Consider the following 20,118-nt stretch of genomic DNA (forward strand, 5'->3'; position numbering starts at 1 on the left):
GTTGTCCTGGAGGCCTTTTTATTTGAGTCATGTTTTCTATAAACTAATTACTGCTGAGGCTGGCATGATTCAGACTCTTGATTAGAATGGCCTGACAAAAAAAATTTGCCGTCAGCTCTGCAAACACACTGAAATTGGGTTTTTGTGCTTTCATCAGTACAAATTTGCCCTTTTTGTCGGACGGGATGACAGTTCCTCCGTGTTGTGATGTGTGTCCCCAGTGGAGTGGAAATCAGGCAGAGATAAGGTCAGCCTGCTGGATGGGGGAGAAGAGGGCAGGTTAAGCGTTTTTTTTTTTCCGCTGATGTGAGCGAGGATGAGGCGTATAAATTTAGAGCTTTCATCTTCACTTTAGTTCTTGCCTACCTGCTCCAACACAACACAACAGCATCTCAACACAACAGGTGAGGCCACAGCAGATGCTTCTCTCTGCTCTCTGCCTTTAACACATCTTTGAGGGAAGGATTTTTTTTTTTTTGCATCCTCGTTTGAGTCTTTTCTTCACTTTTTCTTCACAGTGAGTCCATCATGGAAGCCGCCATATGCACCCTCGTCACCCAGTTCAAGTCGTACGCTGGGAAAGATGGATCCTCCAGCACCCTGAGCAAAGATGAGTTCCAAAACCTGGTGATCGCTCAGCTGCCCAACCATGTCAAGGTAAACCCTCAGGAGTTCTCCTGAACCTCAAAGCTTTCTAGTCTCTGTCAACTCCTTAATTAACGACCACTGGAAGGGAAAGAAACTGGTTTATGATCTAACATTTATACAAGTCTGAAGCCTTTTTATGTTCTGTGAACTCCAGTTCAAGCATCATGTTTTACTGTGGATACATCACAAGTAACTCAAAAGACATCTTGCTGTTTCTTAGTTGAACAGAATGCTTTCTCTAAAATAGAGCTCGTTTTTTAATAAAGAATGTGCACTTTCATTACATGCATTATTGTCCTCTTCACATTCCCTTGGTTTTATGCAGGGGGGTTGATGTATGACTTGTCATGCTGCGACCACAGCTAATTTTCTTTGCCAATCTGCCAATCATATTTTCTATTCGAAGATTAATGTATAAACAGGAGTATAAAGTTTTAACATAAACAAATATCACTTTTTGATATCCTGAACATGGTTACGTCTTAAAGTGTTTATTTTCCAGTGGAAAAAAATGTAGCCTGTTGAAGTTCAGTAGTATAAAAAAAGAAAAGTTAATATAAACTGGAGCTGCACAATGGAGCAGTGGTTTGTTGCCTCACAGGGAGGAGGTTCCTGGTTCGAATCCCTGTCAGCCTGGGCCTCTCTGTGTGGAGTTTGCATGTTCTCCCTGTGCACGTGAGGGTTCTCTCCAGCTTCCTCCCACAGTCCAAACACATGCTCGTTAGCTTAATTGTGTCTCTAAGATTGCCCGTAGGTGTGACTGTGAGTGAGGCTGGTTGTCTCTAAATGTCAGCCCTTTGAGAGACAGGCCAACAGTCCAGGGTGTATGTAGCTGGGACTGGAATGGGAAAAGCTGTATAGATGATGGATGGAAATATAAACTGAATTTAAGAAAATGTAACTATCAAATGTTGCATTGTGTTATTGACAAACTTATTACATTTGTCAACAGTTAACCTAAAATGTTTGAGTTTAATATTTGATGTCATAACTGTGAAAGTGGAGTGTACATAATGATGAATGCCACAGGAAGCGGACGCCTTTTATTTGTGCATTTACTGCACTTTTTAACAACATTATAACTATCAACTGTATGCATTTTATTATTGTACAGTAATGTGTAATATTGAATGCTTTATTGTACTTCTGAGGAACAGAGTTTGACTTGTATTTCCACTTCTGTCCAGCAATGTAACTGGTAATCAAACACAGAATAAACATGTACTTTCGGAGGATTTTATTATCATCAGAAAACTTTTGTTGTTTTAGCTGTTAATAAATGGATACCACTGTTGTATTGTTCCTACAGTTAACCATTAGGTGGCAGGACAGTCTTGCAGAGTGGCTGATGATGTTACAGCTCAGAGTGATCATGTAATGAGCAGGGTATCTCTCCTCTCTCTCTCTCTGTTATCACCCACAGAATGCCAGCGACCCCCAGGCCATCGAGCAGCTCATGGGCTCGCTGGACGAGAACAACGACGGGGAGCTGACGTTCTCAGAGTTCTGGCAGCTGATTGGAAAGCTGGCGAGCAAACAGGGCGGCTTCACTCAATAAAAAAATGTGTCTTTGAGCCGGATTGTGCAACATCAACCAATCGACTCAGTTTGATCCCTTCAACATTGTTTTATCACTTCACCAGAGCCACATGTGTAACTCTTTAGTTAACCATTTCTTGAATGCAGTGAACTTTGAATTAAAGGTCGTCATTGTCCGTAAACCTCAGCCACCAACCCTGTGTTGTCTCCTGTCATTCATTCACCTCATTATATGATGTCCAGCATGCAGTGTGTTTGAGCGGCAACTTACTACCTGCTGCCTTGATTTAGGTGGACTGTAACTCTAGATGTGCCACCGCTGACACAGCTAAGACCAGATCTCGTTGCATAGAGCTTCATAATGCGTGTACAAAGCTGCCCGTCCAAGCGTTTAGCATGCACTGATGCAAAAACAGAGCCTGGCCTTTACTGTCACTGTCTGTTAATGAGGACTCAGGTGTATCCCTTTCATTCTGCATCACTTTTAGCTGTGTCTTTTTTTATATATTGCTGCTAAATCTTGGGTCACTTTGTGTTAATTCTGATGTCTAGACAGAGTTATGTGTGCTGGCGTGCTCCCCAGCTGTTTTATAGCATATAGGGCTGCTTTAATTCTGTAGCAGAGAAGAAGAAGAAGGTGCTGCGTACAGGTTTTCAAAATGCGGATCGCTCCACAGATAACACAATGTGACCTTTGTATCTAAATTACACTCGCCAAGGTGCCAGTGTGGGAGGGGTGGCACTGGGCAAATGAGTCAACTACAACTCACAAATAGGGCACTGGTCTTAGGCTGTGTGTATGTTATCTGTATGTAGTAGTCATTTCCCAGATAACCGCAAGGTAGGGCTTGCATCTCAATTATTCATACGCAGATGCAGATGTAATCTTTCGAGGGACTTTCAAAACTACACAGACTACAAAGACCTTTCAAGAATCTGGCAAGGCTGCTTTAACTCTTGCACCACTTTTTTTTTTGCCACCCACACTCATCTTTCCGGACATTCCTTTCATTGAAGATTCTTTTACTCTCATATTCCCAAAGTGACAGAGGGAACAGACTGACCTTCCCAAAAAAAAGGGCCTGATTTAAGGTTCTTACTTTTGTGGTCGTGAATTACGATTGATTTTTTAAATTTGTACACATTTTTTTTTTCACATTTTTGGGTGAAAACCAAGAACACAGGGATGACTTCCCTGTAGTTTTCTTTCCACTTATCATTCCTTTTCTCTTACATTTCCAATGTGCAGCTTGTGAAAAGATTAGCACCTAGTAACAGCTAGATTTAAATGTGAAATATTTAGTGGGTGAAAGCAGTCATTTTGTTCATGTTTCTGACATAAAACATTGCATTTGTGAAACATCTGTTGAGACAGGGCACAGATGTGTTAGAAAAAGACACATCCTCCCTAAAAAGAGATTGTTGATGATAGCCATATTTTGATTTCAAGAACTTTTCGTCTGGATTTAATGAGTAAATTACTTTTGAACGGGATTTGTGCAGATGAAGTAACCCCCCCGTCTCCTCGTCCCAGCAGATGAAGCCACGAGCCTGCCTAGTTGGCGTGAAAACGTGCAAATCACACATGACGTGAAACAGCTGGCCCATGAGCCAAAGATAATTCCAATAAAAACCCAAGTTTAAGTGTTTTCATACACTTTTCCTCCCTTTTCCTGAGAGTTTGAGCTATAGCGCTTTGCTCTACCACATTCCCACTTCTCCCTCTCACTCTTCCAGGTACACGCCCTTTGACTTGTCAGGGGGGAAAAGTTTTAAGGGAAAGAAAAAAAAACCTAAATCACGGAAGAGATTCTGCTGTCCTACTAGTTTGGCAAGTTCTCTGGGCTCAAAGCGGCGTAGAAAGGCGGAGAAGAGGGCAGAAACTGAAATTTGCGCACATTTGTACACTTCTCTTGCACTGCGGACGGTATACGGTGAGTTGAATGCGTCTAACTGTGTTCTTTGGGCTTGTGTCCTGCGTGAAGTATTGTATTTGTTCATCGTTTTTGCCACGTTTCGATAGACTCTTGCAAAGAGCCATCCCATGAAATTTGGCCGCGGGCTGACTGCGGGACAGTTTCACTGACTTTAAGAGCTCAGAACTTTTTTCATTTAGCTCACGTTGCACTTTTACGAAAGAGTATAACAGAATAGTCGGCAGAAATGTTGATTTGATTTTGATTTAAGTTTAGCTGACGCTTTTATTGGGCGTCTATTACCATATGCTCCAACTCTCTCTCTCTCTCTCTCTCCATGTCTTCCTCTCTCGGAAATATATTTGATATTTAGATGTAGATCAGTTGTCAAGTTGCTGATCAATTGCAAAAAGCCTATCAAAACTTCAAGTGACATAAGGTGACAAAGTATTGATCTTTGGTATAATATATCCAATGGGTGTCCTTGTCGCGCGTTAGGGCGCAATTTGCGCAAAATCAACCTTTTGCGCATAGAAAAGGGAGGTGTACAAGAGTAACAGATTTCAACTTCGTTTATGACAACGCGTTGAAAATACTGTTTTTCATTACTTCAAATGCTCGTGGTGAGGGATGATGAGTCCTGGCAAACGTGATGGCGTACGCGCCTCTGTATGTTCAAAACCTAACCGAGGAATAGGATGAGAGACAGTCGATGTACGTCTGCTCACCGCAATTTACAGCCACAACCTAACTTGTTCCTCTTTTAATATTTTATGCCACGCCAGCGGTAGTATTGTCATTACTGTGCGCACATACCGGATCACATTCAGCCCGTTGGAAACGCAACACTCAATCTCCTTTGGGCTCTGGGGGGAAACGGGAAACCTCTGGTTGTAGGGCCTATATGTTTAATTATTTGCGCAGTTGTTGTTGTTTTTTTGGCCATTTAGAAGGAATTACGCAGGTAATTTTCCTTCCGAGTGGAACGAGCTGTGGCTGTGACGAGTTCTGTGATGCAGGTTTAAAAATCAATTTGCAGAATTGAGTTCACGTGCTGGTTCAAGCAGGCATCGCCACCTGAAGAAAGGTCACTATAGGTAAATAATAGATGTGAGAATGGACAGTCAAAGAATAATGTCTTTGCTGGGTGTTTTGAACAGGACACATATAGCCTGCTTAGGCCCGTGTGTTACGTTACTTCAGCTGAGGAGGGTGTGTCACCATGCAGGAAGAAGTCCCCTAAAGTCCCTACGAATCAAATGCTATCTCTATGATATAACTAATCCTGTTTGATTCTTTAAACGTGACTCAGGGATTGAATTTATAAAAAATATGTGCCAAATCAAACCGCTTCCTTTTGAATCTATGTGTATATCTTTATTACTATTGTTCAATGGCAGCTGTGTTGACAATCAGATCAGATATGCTTCCTGTATTACATTAAAAACTGTGGTTTTATTGTGTTCATGTGGTGGCAGAAAGGTGCCGAGCAAAGTGACAGTTAGAGATCAGTGGGTCAGAGAGTAAATCCTGAAATCTGAGGTTTTAATGGCTCTATGCCACAGTGTAGTGTCAGAGCTCCTCTGTCTCTCTCATGTTATAATGAGACTGGGGACATTGCTTGGCTGGATGGTGCTTGATGGCAACACACACATCAGTAATTGATATATTAGTTTGCAGCCTACAAATGACCCATCAGCTAATATGGGTTTAAGACGGCATCCTGTTCAGAGTCTACAGTTCGTTCAGCTAACTGTTGTTTGCTCTGCAGTGTTTGTGTTACTTATAGGCTGACAGACAAGTATGGTCACCTGGAACATTTCCCTGCACTGCTTTGGGGCAAACTAGCTCGGAGTTGGCCCTGTAAATTCCTGTCTAAGTGATCTCCACACACAGCAATGAGTGGAATTCCTGCAAAGATGTGTCACCTATTGGCATGTTCTATATTTTGAGCAGCTTGTCTATACATCTGTCAAGAGCATCATTTGTGAATACTTCTTTGTCTAATTCATGTCACTGTAAACTTGTAAACTTGTAAATATGCATGTTTTTTAACTTTTAGTGATTCACTACTGTGGGTGAATAAAAAGCCTTGAAATCCTTAGCCTATAGGAGTGTTACCAGTACCCAAATACCATAACCAATAAGCAAAAACAACACTGGTTTCTGGTTAACTAGCATTTGACGATAACGTAACAAAACAAAAAAAAATAATAATAACTTTATTTCTATAGCACCTTTTAAAAACACAGGTTTACAAAGTGCTTTGACAAACAGCAAAAACAAGAACAAACTAAACCAAACACAGAAGAACATAAACAACAGCAAGAACATAACAAATGCAAAATACTAAAAAATAATTAAATACAATTCAACAGAAAAGAACTCATAGTGCACGATACCCAACAGACATATATAACCTGACCATCACAAGAACCATCATAAGAACCCAGGAAACACAAGAACCCAACAACACGAGCTGAGACCAAGAGGACCAAACATTTAAAAAGATGTAAGAAACGAAAAGAGATAAAAGCAATAACTGATTGGCCCTTGCAGAAAGTGTAATGTTTGTCAAAGCTAGAAAAATGGCCGAAAAAAATAAGTTTTCTAACACTGTTATTACTTTCATTGCAATAAAACTAGAGGTGTATTACTTACATGAAGGTATTGGACATTCTATCAGGGCATCAGAACATCTCTTATTATGAAGCCTCAGTGTCAATTATATATTTGTGTGCAACAGTGTTAAAAAGAAAGGACAGCAAGGTGAGAACAAGAAGGAGACAGAGAGGCAGGTACAGCATGTAAGAGAGAAAGAAAGACAGACAGGGAAAGAGAGAGAGAGAGAGAGAGAGAGGGAGGACTAGGTAATCCCTTGAGTAATCTGAGGCCCAGTCCTCTTGGTCGCTTCGGGTGGATCGGATGACCTATCAAAGATCAGAACTTCCATTGTGCATCAGGGCTCGTCTCTCAATCAGACTCCCTCTCGCTCTCCTCACTTATCTCACGTCACTGTCCCCTCCCTCACCGCGGCTGCAGACGACACACGTGAAATGAAAGGAAAAGGAGGACATGCAGGAGATCCTCTATTTCATTTTCCACACGATGTGCCTATCGCATGAATGTGTTTTGAATCAGGGGCATCCTGGAACTTCCTGCCTTACACCGCAAGAGCAACATAAGCAACAAGTTTTAATCACTCCTGCCATGTTATCTAGCTATGAATCAATCCACCTGTCAATCTGACTCACACCACTGTCTTCACCTTTTTTTTTTTCTTTTCCCCAGACAGAGGAGTCATGGAAGATGCCATTCAGACACTGGTGAAGGTCTACCTAAAGTCGTCCAAGGGAAAAGAGTGTCTAGGAAAGAAAGATTTCCAGGGCCTTGTCAAGGGCCAGCTCTCCAACATCCTCTCGGTTAGGAAACTTTCATTAAACCTCACTGAAATGTTACCAACACATTGTTTAATCACCTCACAGAAGAGCACACAATAGTCTTACATTTAGAGTTTTTTCCTCACTTATACCAGTAATGGTATCAGCCAATACCAGTATCTGTATTGACCTGCTAAAGATTAGGTATCTAGTGTCATATGGTAGACCAGTTAGTTCCCCAATCCACTAACATTTATTTAATAAATCAAGTGGTTAGAGATCATATACCATCTGGAAACAACAAACAACAACAGCTCTATGCTCGCAGATGTTGTTCACCAAAGATGGCACATATGATGTGTATTTTTTTTAAATCCTGCTGGTTGAAGTTAAGGCATCAAAAATAATTAAAGGGCATCTGGACATCTCTACTTGCATGAGCACTGATCAGTTTTTGTTGAGCTTTCCAAACATGAGCATTTTTACCAAACGTGGAGTAAAGAGGAAAGTGACCTGACATGATAGATGACATTCACCAGCATTATAATGCAAATAGAGATACTGCACGAAGGTCATTTACTGATTGTTTTTTTTGGTAATTTATCCAGTAAGAGTCCAGGTAGAGTTATTAATCATCATGCTTCATTGTCTTATTATGATTGTTTGTGCCTTCAACCCAGGATACAGACAGTAAGGAAGCAGTCAACAACTTGATGACCCAGGAGTTGGACACCAACCATGACGGCAAGGTCGGCTTTGAGGAGTACATGAAGCTGGTCGGATACCTGGCAGTCTCGCTCAGTGAGGAGCGTACTCGCGCCAAAGAGGAACCGGCCCAAAATGCTGCGTCTGAACAAGTGGTACTAACCACCCCAGACAAAGAAGAGGAGAAGCCGGAAGCGAACGCAGAGGCAAAGGATGAAGCTAAACCGGATGCGAATCAAGAGCCAAAGGCAGAAGCTACCGCTGAGATAAAGGTAAACGCAAACGCAGATGGAAACATAGAAGTAAAAGTAGAAGCCAAGGCAGACGGGGAGACTGAGCCGGAAGCAACAAAGGAGAGCCCAACAGAAGCTGCGGTGACGGCTGTGGCGACGGCGGTGGAGGCAGGGGCGACGGCAACGGCGACGGCAGCGGCAACGGCGGTGGAGGCAGCGGCGACGGCAGTGGAAAATGCTGTGAACGAAGAGGAGAAAGCGGAGGAGACAGAAAAGGTGGAAGACGCTGCTGAGAAGCTGGCTGCAGCTGTGGAGGGAGAAGTGGAGAAGAAGATTGAAGAGGCGACCTCATAAGGGACAATCAATTCTTTCACCAATGATCACACCCACACGCTTACACACAACACTACACACAGCACGGGATTAATGCCAAACTAAAATGAAAGCCACTAAAGATATTCAAATGAAAAAAAAGTTTTGATAAAAGCCCAAACACTACAAACCCAACTTTGAAGAAACCCAGTTATTTTTATATGATTAATAACACATGTACATGACAGATTAATTATTGCTTAGTACTACCACTATGTTCATATGTACAGCATGACCATCCCACTATATAGCACATTTACCTCATGATATTCAACTATGATTGCATGCAGACGTTCATATCATATGCATGCCATATCCCTGTGAAATCTTTACTGCAAAATATGATTTACCTGCAGCAGCACACTGACTAATGTGGTCAATGTATGTTAACACACCACTTAAGCCAAGATGTTTTGTAATCCTCTCTGTTTCCATCTTTTTTTTTTTATCTGGGTCTCTTTTCAACTTTGCTATGCTACTTAGCTTATTGTATATTTGACCTTGGTTAAACAGCAGCAGTGTACATCGTGCTAAGCGGTAATGGCTTAAAACATTAGTTGGACGTGTGGGGGGGAATGGTTTTCTTGTCGAGAGCTAGATAAGAGTGTCAACAAAACTCTTATTAGCCATTGAAAATGAAGTCACTGTTAGCAGCTGGTTAGCAAGCATCAGAACTGTAACAAGCTAGCCTGTAACAAGCTAACTGTAACAAGCTAGCCTGGCTACATCCAAAACTAAAAAAACAAATTTTCAAGCACCTCTAAAGCACCCTTATTAGCACATTATATCTTTTTTTATTAATATAAAAACTAAGTGTAAACATGAGCTTTAGAGGTAAGCTAGCTGTTTCCCCTTGTATATGCATGTGCTAGACTATGCTAATAAGCAGTAGCTTATTTGCTCATTAGCCCTGTTCAGACAGTCCATTTAAGTTGCAATATTTACTCCACTGTGATGTCTAGCCTTCAATATTGAATGTCACAGAGGTGTGTGTGTGTATGTGGAGCTACTGCTTTTTCCTATCACCAATATTACGCCATTTTGGAATTAATATTAATGCAAGAATGCTTAATGGCGACAGAGCTTAGCCTATAAATTACAACATTTACAAGCTACCCTACAGCAACCTATTCAACTTGTCATATCTTGTTTCTTTAATCTGTTTAAAGCCAGAGTAAACAAGATTAAACTACTCAGTTAAACCATTTTAAAGAGTAAGCTTTCAAAGTTTTAAAGGCAAGCATTCTTCCTGTTTCAAGCATTTATGCTAGTCTAGGTTGTCACCGGCTGTAGTTTATTTTCTACTACACAAATTTAAGAGTATAGTATCAATCTTTTCATCTGACTCTCGACAAGAAAAAATGGCTGATCTTTTTCCCAAAAGCTCATACTATTCCTATGTGGGCTGCATGAAAAATCTGTCAATAACACTATTTTTTTTAACATTTTCATATTTGAATTCACATTGCTATGGAGCTGATCTGGCATGACAATAAACAAATTGTTTTGCTGAAGCTTTGCATTACTTTAGCTCATCTTCATTGTGTACTCAGTGCCCCGCCCTCTTCTCTTTTTTTCCTTCTAATCCACTTTATGGGCTCTCTCTCTCTTTTTTCTATGAATTTCGCAGATAATTCACTTTGCGTTGAGCCTACAGTTTATTTTCTATATTTGTTGTCGACCAGGGATTAGGATCTTGAAGATCAGGTGTGGCCCTTATCTAAATAATTAAGTTTGAAGAATGGAATCCACACCAAGAGGACCCCTGCTGTCAAAGGGGAACTTAAAAATAGTCTCATGGGAGTGGGCTGGTGACTAGAGGAGCAGGTCAGAGAAGGTGTACATGCAACCGAATCCACCTGAATTAGAAGAGCAAGACAACAAACACAAAGGTGTCAAGAAATGCATCTATAGTAGCTTGGTAACCGTTTTTATTTCAAGTCATTTGAAATACAATAAGTGCATTTTTACTTGGTAAAACCATATGGCATTTAGATGGTCTGTTTCTAGCTCTTTGATCTCGAAGGTGCTGGATGGTACAGTAGTTTTCTTGAGTTATTCTTGGTAGTATACTTGATTGAAGTGCCAGAAACTTGATCGTTATTTTGTTGGCTCTCATCAAATTATCTCATTGTTACTTGTTGGGGGTTTTTACTTGTTCAAGCTTGTGTGTTTGTTTATCGGCCACACCCTCATGTTGCTTAAAGACCCTGTTTGACCTGCAACTGGATACTTGAGTCCCAGTCATTGGGAAACAACTGGATTAGGCACTGGATGGGTAACACACCCTGGGAGACAAACAATTACATGAAAGTAATCCTGGGCTCGAGTGATCCTGCCTATCAGACGAGGTGGTAGTGTCAGAGAGTTTGTTGTGCTTTTAGTTGAGCAAAAAAAGTATACTGAGCCATCTATATGAATCTATACAGTGTGATCATTTAAAAAAAGGCTTATACATAAAAGGTTGCATGCTATCAGAAATGTATTTTCTAGTATTACCATGGTATTGCAATTATCAAGGCTAGTATTTTAGTTTGAAATGGCCTCTTTATATTTAATTTTTCTTAACTAACTCTTTCCTGTTTGGACCACTATGGAGATCACTTGAAGATGTGCTTCTTTGTCACATTATATGCAATTTGTTAATTACAATTTAATGATTTGTAAATTGTCTCATCATCAATAATGCAGCCATGAGAAAAAGGCTCGTGTTGCAGCCCTGCTAGGTTATAGAACTACTTGGCTATAGCCTGCTTGGTGCTTAAGGCGACCCACGTTGTTGTGGGCACTCGACCAAAATGTGTACCTTATGCACTGTAACAGCACCTGGCACTTCAAACTGCTCAGTAGCAAAATGGGCAAGACAAATAAACCCGAGTCACGTGGTCGCCCTGCCTCGCCTCACTGCGACACTCCCATTGCAAATACTCATTTACACACACTTTGCACTGCCTCCATTGCAACGTTGTGTTTCCTGCATGCTTTTTTTACTAACCCACGTACAGGGCTGCTTAGGCCGTACTACTATTTGTCTTATAAAAACCTATCCTCTTATAGAAGGTGTTTTCTTACCATGGTACTTTCTGTGAATAATAGAAACATATCACACTACATCCAGATGTCTGTTGAACACAGGCCTCAGGCGCTTACATCTTGTATATACTGGCAAGATAAATTCATTATTTGCTATTCCCAATACGCCAGGCGTGTTTTGTAAATCCTTGTGATCTCTCTGTGCTTGCAACACATCATTATAAAGCACAGCATTGTAAGAAGAAACTGGATAAAGTTGAATTTACTCTGCAGACTATAGCTCACCTGTACTACCAGCAGATTGAGAGTGAAGAAACCTGGGTTAAACGATGTCTGGAAATTCTTATATCTCAGCTAATGCTTCCTACTAACCTATTTGGAATGACAGATGGGGAGAGTTATGAGAAGTTTTTTTTCCTTCTTCGAATGGTTGAAACTGTCTGCACAATTTTATAATGGTCCCAAAGTGTAAACCCCACCCAACTTTAACCCCGCGTAGATTATTAAAAACATGCTGGAACGAAACACAGCAGATTTGCAGCCGGGGAGTGTTTGCAGCCACACAATACGTCTCATTCATTCTGCGACACAGTTGATGAGAACAAAGCCTGTGTCAATAAAATCCTCTTGAAAGTTGAAATTGTACATACAAGTGTATGGATGGGCTTTAAAGGCCCAAAATATGTTTGTGATCATGGGACCATTCCCAGGATGCAGTGCGGGCGTGTGTCACTTTGTGTGGATGTTCTTTTGTTTATTTCCTGCCGACAGTAGAGGGTGTGTGTGGGGTTTAGCAGTTGGACTCATTCCAGTCCACTATGTCCAGTAAACTCCACTATGCTAGGATTTCAATTTAATATGTTAGGCTGTATCATTTTTTGCTTATTCTAACATGTTTAAAGGCTATTCATGAATAAAAACTGTGACATTTACATATTTTGTACTTGTGGCTTTGTGTTTGTATTTGTGTTGGCGAGAGGATGGGGAGTTGGGGGGGGCAGCTGTTGAGAGAGTGAGATGAAGGGAGGATGCAGAAACTGAAGCAGAGACTATGTAAGTGGGTGAAGGAGTTGGGTGGCGTTGGAGGAGGGGGAGGAGGAGGAGGAGGAGGAGAGGGTCTGGTGATATTTAAGCCACTGGAGAACTCTCTCCCCATCCATCTCTGCCTTGGCTCAGTCCCCTGCACCTGTTCAGAGACAAAAGAGGCCCTCCATCAGCACTCAGGTAAGACAGACGGACAGCTTGCTCTGCTGTACTTTCTCCTCCGCATCTGATGAAGGTTAAAGTAAAGAAAATTAAGAGTGTTTTATCAGGGTTTCAACTAAATGACATAGCAGTTGGATCAAAAAAAGAGTCCAGCAGGGAAACTGAAAACAATATGTGAGTCATTTCAACTTTTTATTTCCTTCTAAAGATAAGGTTTACTTCTGGGTGATTTGATTCTTTAGAGAAAAACATGACAGGAATTTTTTTTTAAAACATAAAATAAAGCAAAGCAGTCTTTATAAATGTATTAACTTAGAACAAAATGTATGAAATATGGGAATAACAAATAACAAGCATGCCATGGATTTAACAAAATAAAAAGTAAATGTATTCAATGATTCAAAACTTTAATCAAGCCTTGAAAGTCATTGTGGTTTCCATCATTTCAAATGATGTCAAAATATAGAAAAAAAAGCGCAACTAAAACATTTCTAAATCAATGCCACTAATTACCCTTTCGTGCTCCAATTCTTTATCACCATACTGTACATCACTTGATGTAATAGATTTGACTCCAACCTTAATCTGAAATAGTGCATATGCATTATTACCATACTCCATATTGTGTTACTGACAGCATTTTGGTCTCCATGGTTCCCTTTTGTATCGTGTCAGGCCATGAGACAGATGAGCCCTATAGATTTTCCAGTTAGCCAGTTCGGTGTCCACTCACTTCGTCTTTTGTCTCCCCTGCCTGCAACACTGACCTCTCCGACAATGACAATACTGGGCAGCATGATGAGAGGCGATAATTGGTGACATGAGTGTCTCTGTCTCCTTTTGTATGAGCTAATAGTTAATGAATCATGCAAGGGGGGTAGATTAACGAATTGATTGTGTCCTGCTGTATGTTGTTTGGGTTAGACTGAAAATAATGCCCAAGACTTTTATTTTACACAAGTAGATCCCTCATTTTAAATAGTATAAATGTTGGCACCTCAAATTGCTGCGTCCCTTTATTTCATGGGTATTTCTTCTTGGGTATCCAATTTGGATGATAAGGCTGCTCAACATTTTTCACACTGAAGCCGTTTAACTGATTACCGCAGTGCTAATTGCTACATGGATTACTAAAATTGGCTTTGTAGAGTGATAACACAACATGTGGACAATTAAAAAAATAAAAAATAAAAAGCTCAAATGTTCCCTAAATACCTTTTTCTTGCATTTTTCTAACTCTGCATCATTGACAGTGACTTATCTGTGTCTGTTGTGTGCACAGTCTCTCCACCAGTCCAGCACAAGAAGCTCCAAGATGCCGGACACAATGTGTGTAAGATTGTTCAAAAAGCTTTCCCAAAAAAGCTCTCCTCCATCTTTCCATCCAAAATGTAAAAAACCAAGTAAGGTCACGTGCACATCAGTGACCACGCTAATGCCTTAAACGAGGGTCAGTAATAGCCTCTGCGCGTGCCACACACACGCAGTGGGTTATTCAACCCCTTTAGTGCAGAAACGGGGAAAACCTCTCTGCTTTTGTTTCTTTCCACCCATCTGTCCAACTCTCTGCCTGTCAAACTGTCACTTTGTCTTGGAGGTGGCTTCAACCTCAGCGTGCTATGTGGCCGCACATGCAGCTGGGGGCTGGAGCGGGCATATCGCAGCGGCGTCTGACCTTTTGACCTCATATTTTTTCTAGCATGTCCAAGGAGCCCAGTTCCAACCTGGAGAGTGCCATGCAGATGCTCATAAAGACCTTCCACAAGTACTCTGGGAAGGAGGGCGACAAGTACACGCTGAGCAGAGGAGAGCTAAAGGAGCTGCTACTAGAGGAGCTCGGGACTTACTTAGGGGTAAGAGAAGGACGCAAATATGTGACTGTGCACTAAATACACAACACACAAGTGAAGGAATGCGCTCACATACTTCAGACACACAAGTTCAGACAGGCTTGTGCAGGGGATGTATGTCGGCACACATTCTTAACCCTCTCTCTCTCTCTTTGTGCCCTCCACTGACAGACCTCCAAAGATAATGAAGCAGTCGAGAAGGTGATGAACGACTTGGACGCCAACAACGACGGGGAGGTGGACTTCACCGAGTTCATCATCCTGATGGGCGCCCTCACCGTCGCCTGCAACGACTTCTTCCTGGAGTTCAAGACAGACGAGAAACCGAATGACGAAAGCAAAGGCAACTCAGCGGAGAAGAAGGATTGAATCAGTGCAGGAGGGAGAGAGGAAAGAGGGGGTGGTAAAAAAAAGAAGGGAAAAGCAGAGGAGGAGGGGGAGGGGGAGGAAGGGGAAAAATAACTGTAAATCAGGAGAGATAGAGGAAAAGAGTTTTGTCTTATGCAATTTGTAAACACTAAAACTACACGAGGGGAGCGGCCAAGCAGATAGTTTGTGGGTTCTCAGAAAAACGAGGCGTTCAGAGGGAGTAAGTGTTTGTCATACCACAGATCTTCCGCAGCTAGCAAGCTAGAACAGGTTATACTTCAACAATTTTTAACTCAAATATAGCAGTTTGGACATTTTAGAAGAAGGCACTGAAAGGAAAGGAAGTCAGATTTCTGCAGGAAAATTCACCGGTATGTTGGGAGGAGTTCTTGCACACAGATTAATTTGTGAAACTATATTAAGTTACAGATTATCATATTATTGTATGTACTCAGTGTTTAACATATATATATGATATGAATATGATTTCCCCCTTACTTGCGCCTGTTTTGTAATCCTATTAGGTAATACCTATGCATTCCTCAAGATATTAAACATGGCATTTAACCAACTTTTGAACGAGTCGTGTTTGGTTTTATACACTCAGAGATCCTTCATGCTGCTCGAGCATTTGTCCACATGTCGGACATGAATCGCTGCACCTGGAAATCAAGTTGAATGGTGAGGAGAGAAACAATGTCAGCAAACTGTGTGAGTGAGTGAGTGAGTGAGTGTGTGTTGGTGTGTGTGTGTTTGTGTGAGTGTGTGCATGTGTGTAAGTGTGTATTGGGGATTCCCACAGAGTAAACTGCTCCAGCTCACACATCCTGCCAACAATATCCTGCAAGTCTTGTTCCACTAGATATAAGCTGACCCAGATGTTTGACTTGCTGATCTGCATGCAAAAAAAAACTTCTTCAAAAGAGAGAAAGAGAGAGAGAGGAGAAGAAGATAGAGGGGGAAAAAGAGAAAGCAAGGGTGTGAGGGAAGATAACGGGTGTTTTTGTGTGTGCATGTGTGTGTGTTTGTGAATGAAGGAAAGGCTTCATAGGCGCGGGGAGAGAATCCAATTTATGGAGAACATTAGTCAAGTATGTAAGTTGGAAAGCAGTAGTATAATCACACAGGAATGCTCCAGTTTCTGTGACTCTAAGCAAACTTTGTGTCCCTCAGTGTTTCAAACACACACACACACACACACACACACACACACACACATCAGTAAAGCGACACATCTTCTTCCACCTCATTACATTTTACAGCTGCTCGTCACTTTCAAAATATGAGCAAGGAAGAAATGTTGAGCAGCTGAATCATAGATCTCCTTTCTTTACCCTTGGGTGTGATTGTCCTCGAACACTGATGAGTACGACCGCCTTCATTTTGTACCTTTTGGCAACAGAAAAGAAACTCATTCCAGGTCAGCCAGTGTTTATGGGCGTGGTTCCTAAATGCTTTCATTCCTCAGCCATGCTGTTTTCTCTACACACGCCTTCTGATTGGACAGTTTGAATATTAGAGCTGAAAGTGCCCGGCTTTGCAGAGGTAAACAATTCAAAACAAAACAGTGTCCATGATAACATAAAACCTGTTGTAGCCTGAAGGGAAACAAATAACTTTTTTTCCGACCGTTGACTTCTGTTACCTATACTTTCTCACTTCAAAGAACCGCTGAGACTGCTGCAGGACAGACGAAAGAAAGAAAACAGGACAGAAACATTTTGTCAACAAGAAGCAACATTTCTAAAAAGAATAAAATATGAGCTTTGAAAGCCCTTTTTGCCAGGTTCAAGAAAAATAAAATGATCTTACATGGAAGCTGGTAAAACTGTTTTAAAAGTCATGACAAAAAATATTAAAAGTAAGAAGTATAATTTGAAGTATAATATACTAAAATACAAAAAGTTGGATTATTCTAATACATTTTCAATACAACTGTGTCAATGTTGCATTTTCATTTCATTGCTTATCAAGACATAGTTAGACTTTGTCTTTCCTTCCCAGCCCTAGTTTATATCACTATCTAGTATATTAGCCTTAGGATATTTTTATTGCTTATTTTATTATCTCTACTCTATTTTATTTCCTACTGCTGTGTGGTGTGAAGAGCAATGGTAACACTGAATTTCCCCTTGGGATTAATAAAGTATTTCTGATTCTGATTCTGATCTGGGATGGCTAAATGCTGAAATGTGGCTACTTATTGATTATTTTACACAATATAGGGGAAGCCACTTCCTAGCTAGATAGGTAGTTTCTGAATGCTAACAAATGCAAGCTTTACACAAAACAATATATAAAAGGAAGATTTCTATCTTACATTACTGCTTGTTAAGTATTTGAATGCTATCATTGGTTGTTGTCTGATGGTAGCTAATGGATTAGCCTCTGTTGTTTAATCTTGAAATATGGCTTAGTGGGTCTCTAGTCCACTCTCCAATAACTTTTTAGTTGCTGATCAATCAAGAACAGGTTGTAATAAGCTTGTATCCCTTTTGTGTTGTGTTATGTAAAACATGTAAGCCAAGTAGCTTCCAAGCTAATAGTAGTTTAAGCTAGGAAGTGGCTGTTGCTAGCATTGATGTGGTCTGATAATTAATAATTAAATATTTGTTTTTAACTTGAAATATTGGTCGATTTATCTCTCTTAACTATTCTTTGATTTTTTTTTCAGAATTTTTTGTTGTGTAACACAAAAATATCCATCCAGACAATTCCAAGCTAATCAGGAAGAGGCTGGTGGTAGCATTAGCTGTGGTCTTGTGGTAACAAACATGATCAAATATGTTGTTGGAAGATTAAATATGGTCCCATTTACCTTGTTTTTTTCACTATTCATTCCACTGAGAAGTGGTGACAGAACTAGGTTTCATGAGATCCCCTTATTAATTAAAGCTATTTGCAAACTAGCCTTTTCAATCACACTGGGACAATGAATAGCTCTGGGACATCCTGCGAACAGTATCTAAAACTACTCCTGACCTTACCAGGTGAGCTGATTCAAACTAAAAGGCAGGAGTCTTTGTTGATGGATCGCACATGGCAGGCGCTGTTACTCTGTGTGAGCAAAGGAGATGAGCAACACAAAGCCGGCCCGTGTCACTGGCACCCACCCTGAAGCAGCAGATAAGGAACACTTCGGTTACCAACAGATCAGGTCAAGCGACTCCAAGATGTCAAGCCACCATGTCGATCAGACAGAGTCGGGCAGCGATCACGCCAAGCTGCCATGCAAGCCTGAGAGGGGGCAGCGATTGCATGAGAGTAGAGTGGCATACATGTGGGACAGGAATGAGATTATTCATTCAAGTATACAGTAGCAGAGGTGGCTCAAGGTCTATATTGTGTGATGATTAATTCCTTTCCAGGTGTAGCTGGATCGCTCTTGGGGAGAATTTGAGAAGGCCTGCTTTCCTCAGGTTCATGAAATCCATCTTGACAGAAGACCGCAGGGAGACCTTATGGCCGCAGTTCAATGCCAGAGAGGAGACAGGAGACATATGAATTACAAGGGCCTGGGACTGTTAATTCATAAAGATCACGCTTTGATACACCAGGCAGCGATGGAAAGCAACTAATCACATTTCCACAAGTCCTGTTCTCAATACAGTTTTGAGTTACTTTGAATTTACATGAGTATTTTAATGTTACTTTATAATAATATAAAACCGATGTAAGCCTTAAGCGGACATGCATCCAAACATTTTATATACATTGGTGTATAGAGAACAAGTCACTTCTGGTTGTTGTCTGGTATAATCAGTGTTGCAAAAGCAAAAAACTAACAAAAATAAGCTTGGCTTGCCTCAATTGTCTGGGCAATGGCAGCATGGCATGTTGTGTTCTGGCCTCTTAAAGTGACCTGCCAGATCACCAGAAAACACTCCCACAGAAGAAATAAAAGCTGTGTTATCTCAAGAGATAATAAGATAAATGTATCTGTTATAATGGGAAAACCAGCTTTGTTACCCTAAGATAATAAGTTGAGATTTCAAGAAAATAACTGGAAATTAATTCCTTATCATGGGGAAATTCAGTGAATAAAATGTATGAATCCATATCTGCTTAGGGCTTCCCTTGATGCTGCACAAAACAAAGAAAGATAAAACTCAACAATGAAAACTCCTTTTTGTTGTCGAACATTATACTTTACACTCTACTCATTCATTCATTTGTCTCATGAACATAAAGAGGTGCCTGACCCTGGACTAAACTACTGAACAGTAAAGTAGCTAGCTAGCTAGCCTACATCGACACCTTCAACAACAAAAGCATCTACTCATGCCCAGATACTTTTTTTCTGTAGAGTAGTCTTTTATTTGTAAGTTCAATGAAAACAATACTCAAATTTAACTTTACCTCACTCGTTATTGAGGGTTTTTTTTAGCCATCTTGAAGTATATTCTTTGGTGCTAAGCAGAGGAGAGTCTCTTAAGTAACCTGCAAAAGCTTGCAGCAAACACTTAGCATATACGCTATGGGCTAACTGATGACACAACATAAGACAGGCCTGAAAGATAGTGATGTACGTCGCTTTGGATAAAAAGCGTCTGCTAAGTGAATTGTAGAATTGTAGAATTGTAGAATTGAAAGATGTGTCTGGTTTTAGAGTAACGAAACCCAACCTGTGGGTTACTTGCCTTCATAAATTAAACCTCAAACTCTCCTTGGCACCAAACAGTGAAAGTGTCCTCCACAAGGTTCAAGGAGAAACCGGTGACAGACAGATAACGGCCTCAGATAACAGCGACTTGAGTGAGGAAAGTAAAGGAGAGGGCGTAAGAAAAGGAGACACTGAGACCTAGATGGTGTCAAATGCTCTTTTTTATCCTTCACCCTTGACATGGGACTCCTTGTGTGGTTTAAT

The 20,118-nt window shown here is 40.8% G+C and overlaps 4 protein-coding genes across 8 annotated transcripts in view; 3 read left to right on the forward strand and 1 right to left on the reverse strand.

Annotated features, from left to right (window-relative positions):
* Window positions 1–20,118, reverse strand: part of efna3a (ephrin-A3a) — a 192,902-nt gene that overhangs the window by 158,473 nt on the left and 14,311 nt on the right. The window lies entirely within an intron of this gene.
* On the forward strand, window positions 258–2,374 carry s100a11 (S100 calcium binding protein A11). The gene is made up of 3 exons (XM_061058894.1): window positions 258–404; window positions 519–657; window positions 2,072–2,374. The coding sequence occupies exons 2-3, from the start codon at window positions 529–531 to the stop codon at window positions 2,204–2,206; spliced, it is 264 nt and encodes an 87-aa protein (XP_060914877.1). The 5' UTR covers window positions 258–404; window positions 519–528; the 3' UTR covers window positions 2,207–2,374.
* s100u (S100 calcium binding protein U) lies at window positions 3,889–10,307 on the forward strand. 2 transcript variants are annotated; one of them, XM_061060264.1, is made up of 3 exons: window positions 3,889–4,121; window positions 7,399–7,525; window positions 8,164–10,307. In XM_061060264.1, the coding sequence occupies exons 2-3, from the start codon at window positions 7,406–7,408 to the stop codon at window positions 8,773–8,775; spliced, it is 732 nt and encodes a 243-aa protein (XP_060916247.1). In that variant the 5' UTR covers window positions 3,889–4,121; window positions 7,399–7,405; the 3' UTR covers window positions 8,776–10,307. The 2 variants fall into 2 exon arrangements, with proteins under 2 accessions (XP_060916247.1, XP_060916246.1); XM_061060263.1 differs by having other exon boundaries at window positions 3,893–4,121; window positions 7,395–7,525.
* s100s (S100 calcium binding protein S) lies at window positions 12,916–15,823 on the forward strand. 3 transcript variants are annotated; one of them, XM_061060265.1, is made up of 4 exons: window positions 12,940–13,050; window positions 14,315–14,361; window positions 14,732–14,885; window positions 15,054–15,823. In XM_061060265.1, exons 2-4 carry the CDS (start codon window positions 14,348–14,350, stop codon window positions 15,249–15,251), a joined length of 366 nt encoding a protein of 121 aa, XP_060916248.1. In that variant the 5' UTR covers window positions 12,940–13,050; window positions 14,315–14,347; the 3' UTR covers window positions 15,252–15,823. The 3 variants fall into 3 exon arrangements, with proteins under 3 accessions (XP_060916249.1, XP_060916248.1, XP_060916250.1); XM_061060267.1 differs by having other exon boundaries at window positions 12,994–13,050; window positions 14,315–14,365; XM_061060266.1 differs by lacking the exon at window positions 14,315–14,361 and having other exon boundaries at window positions 12,916–13,050.

Source organism: Labrus mixtus, chromosome 16, assembly GCF_963584025.1.
Source record: "Labrus mixtus chromosome 16, fLabMix1.1, whole genome shotgun sequence".
Classification (NCBI taxonomy): domain Eukaryota; kingdom Metazoa; phylum Chordata; class Actinopteri; order Labriformes; family Labridae; genus Labrus; species Labrus mixtus.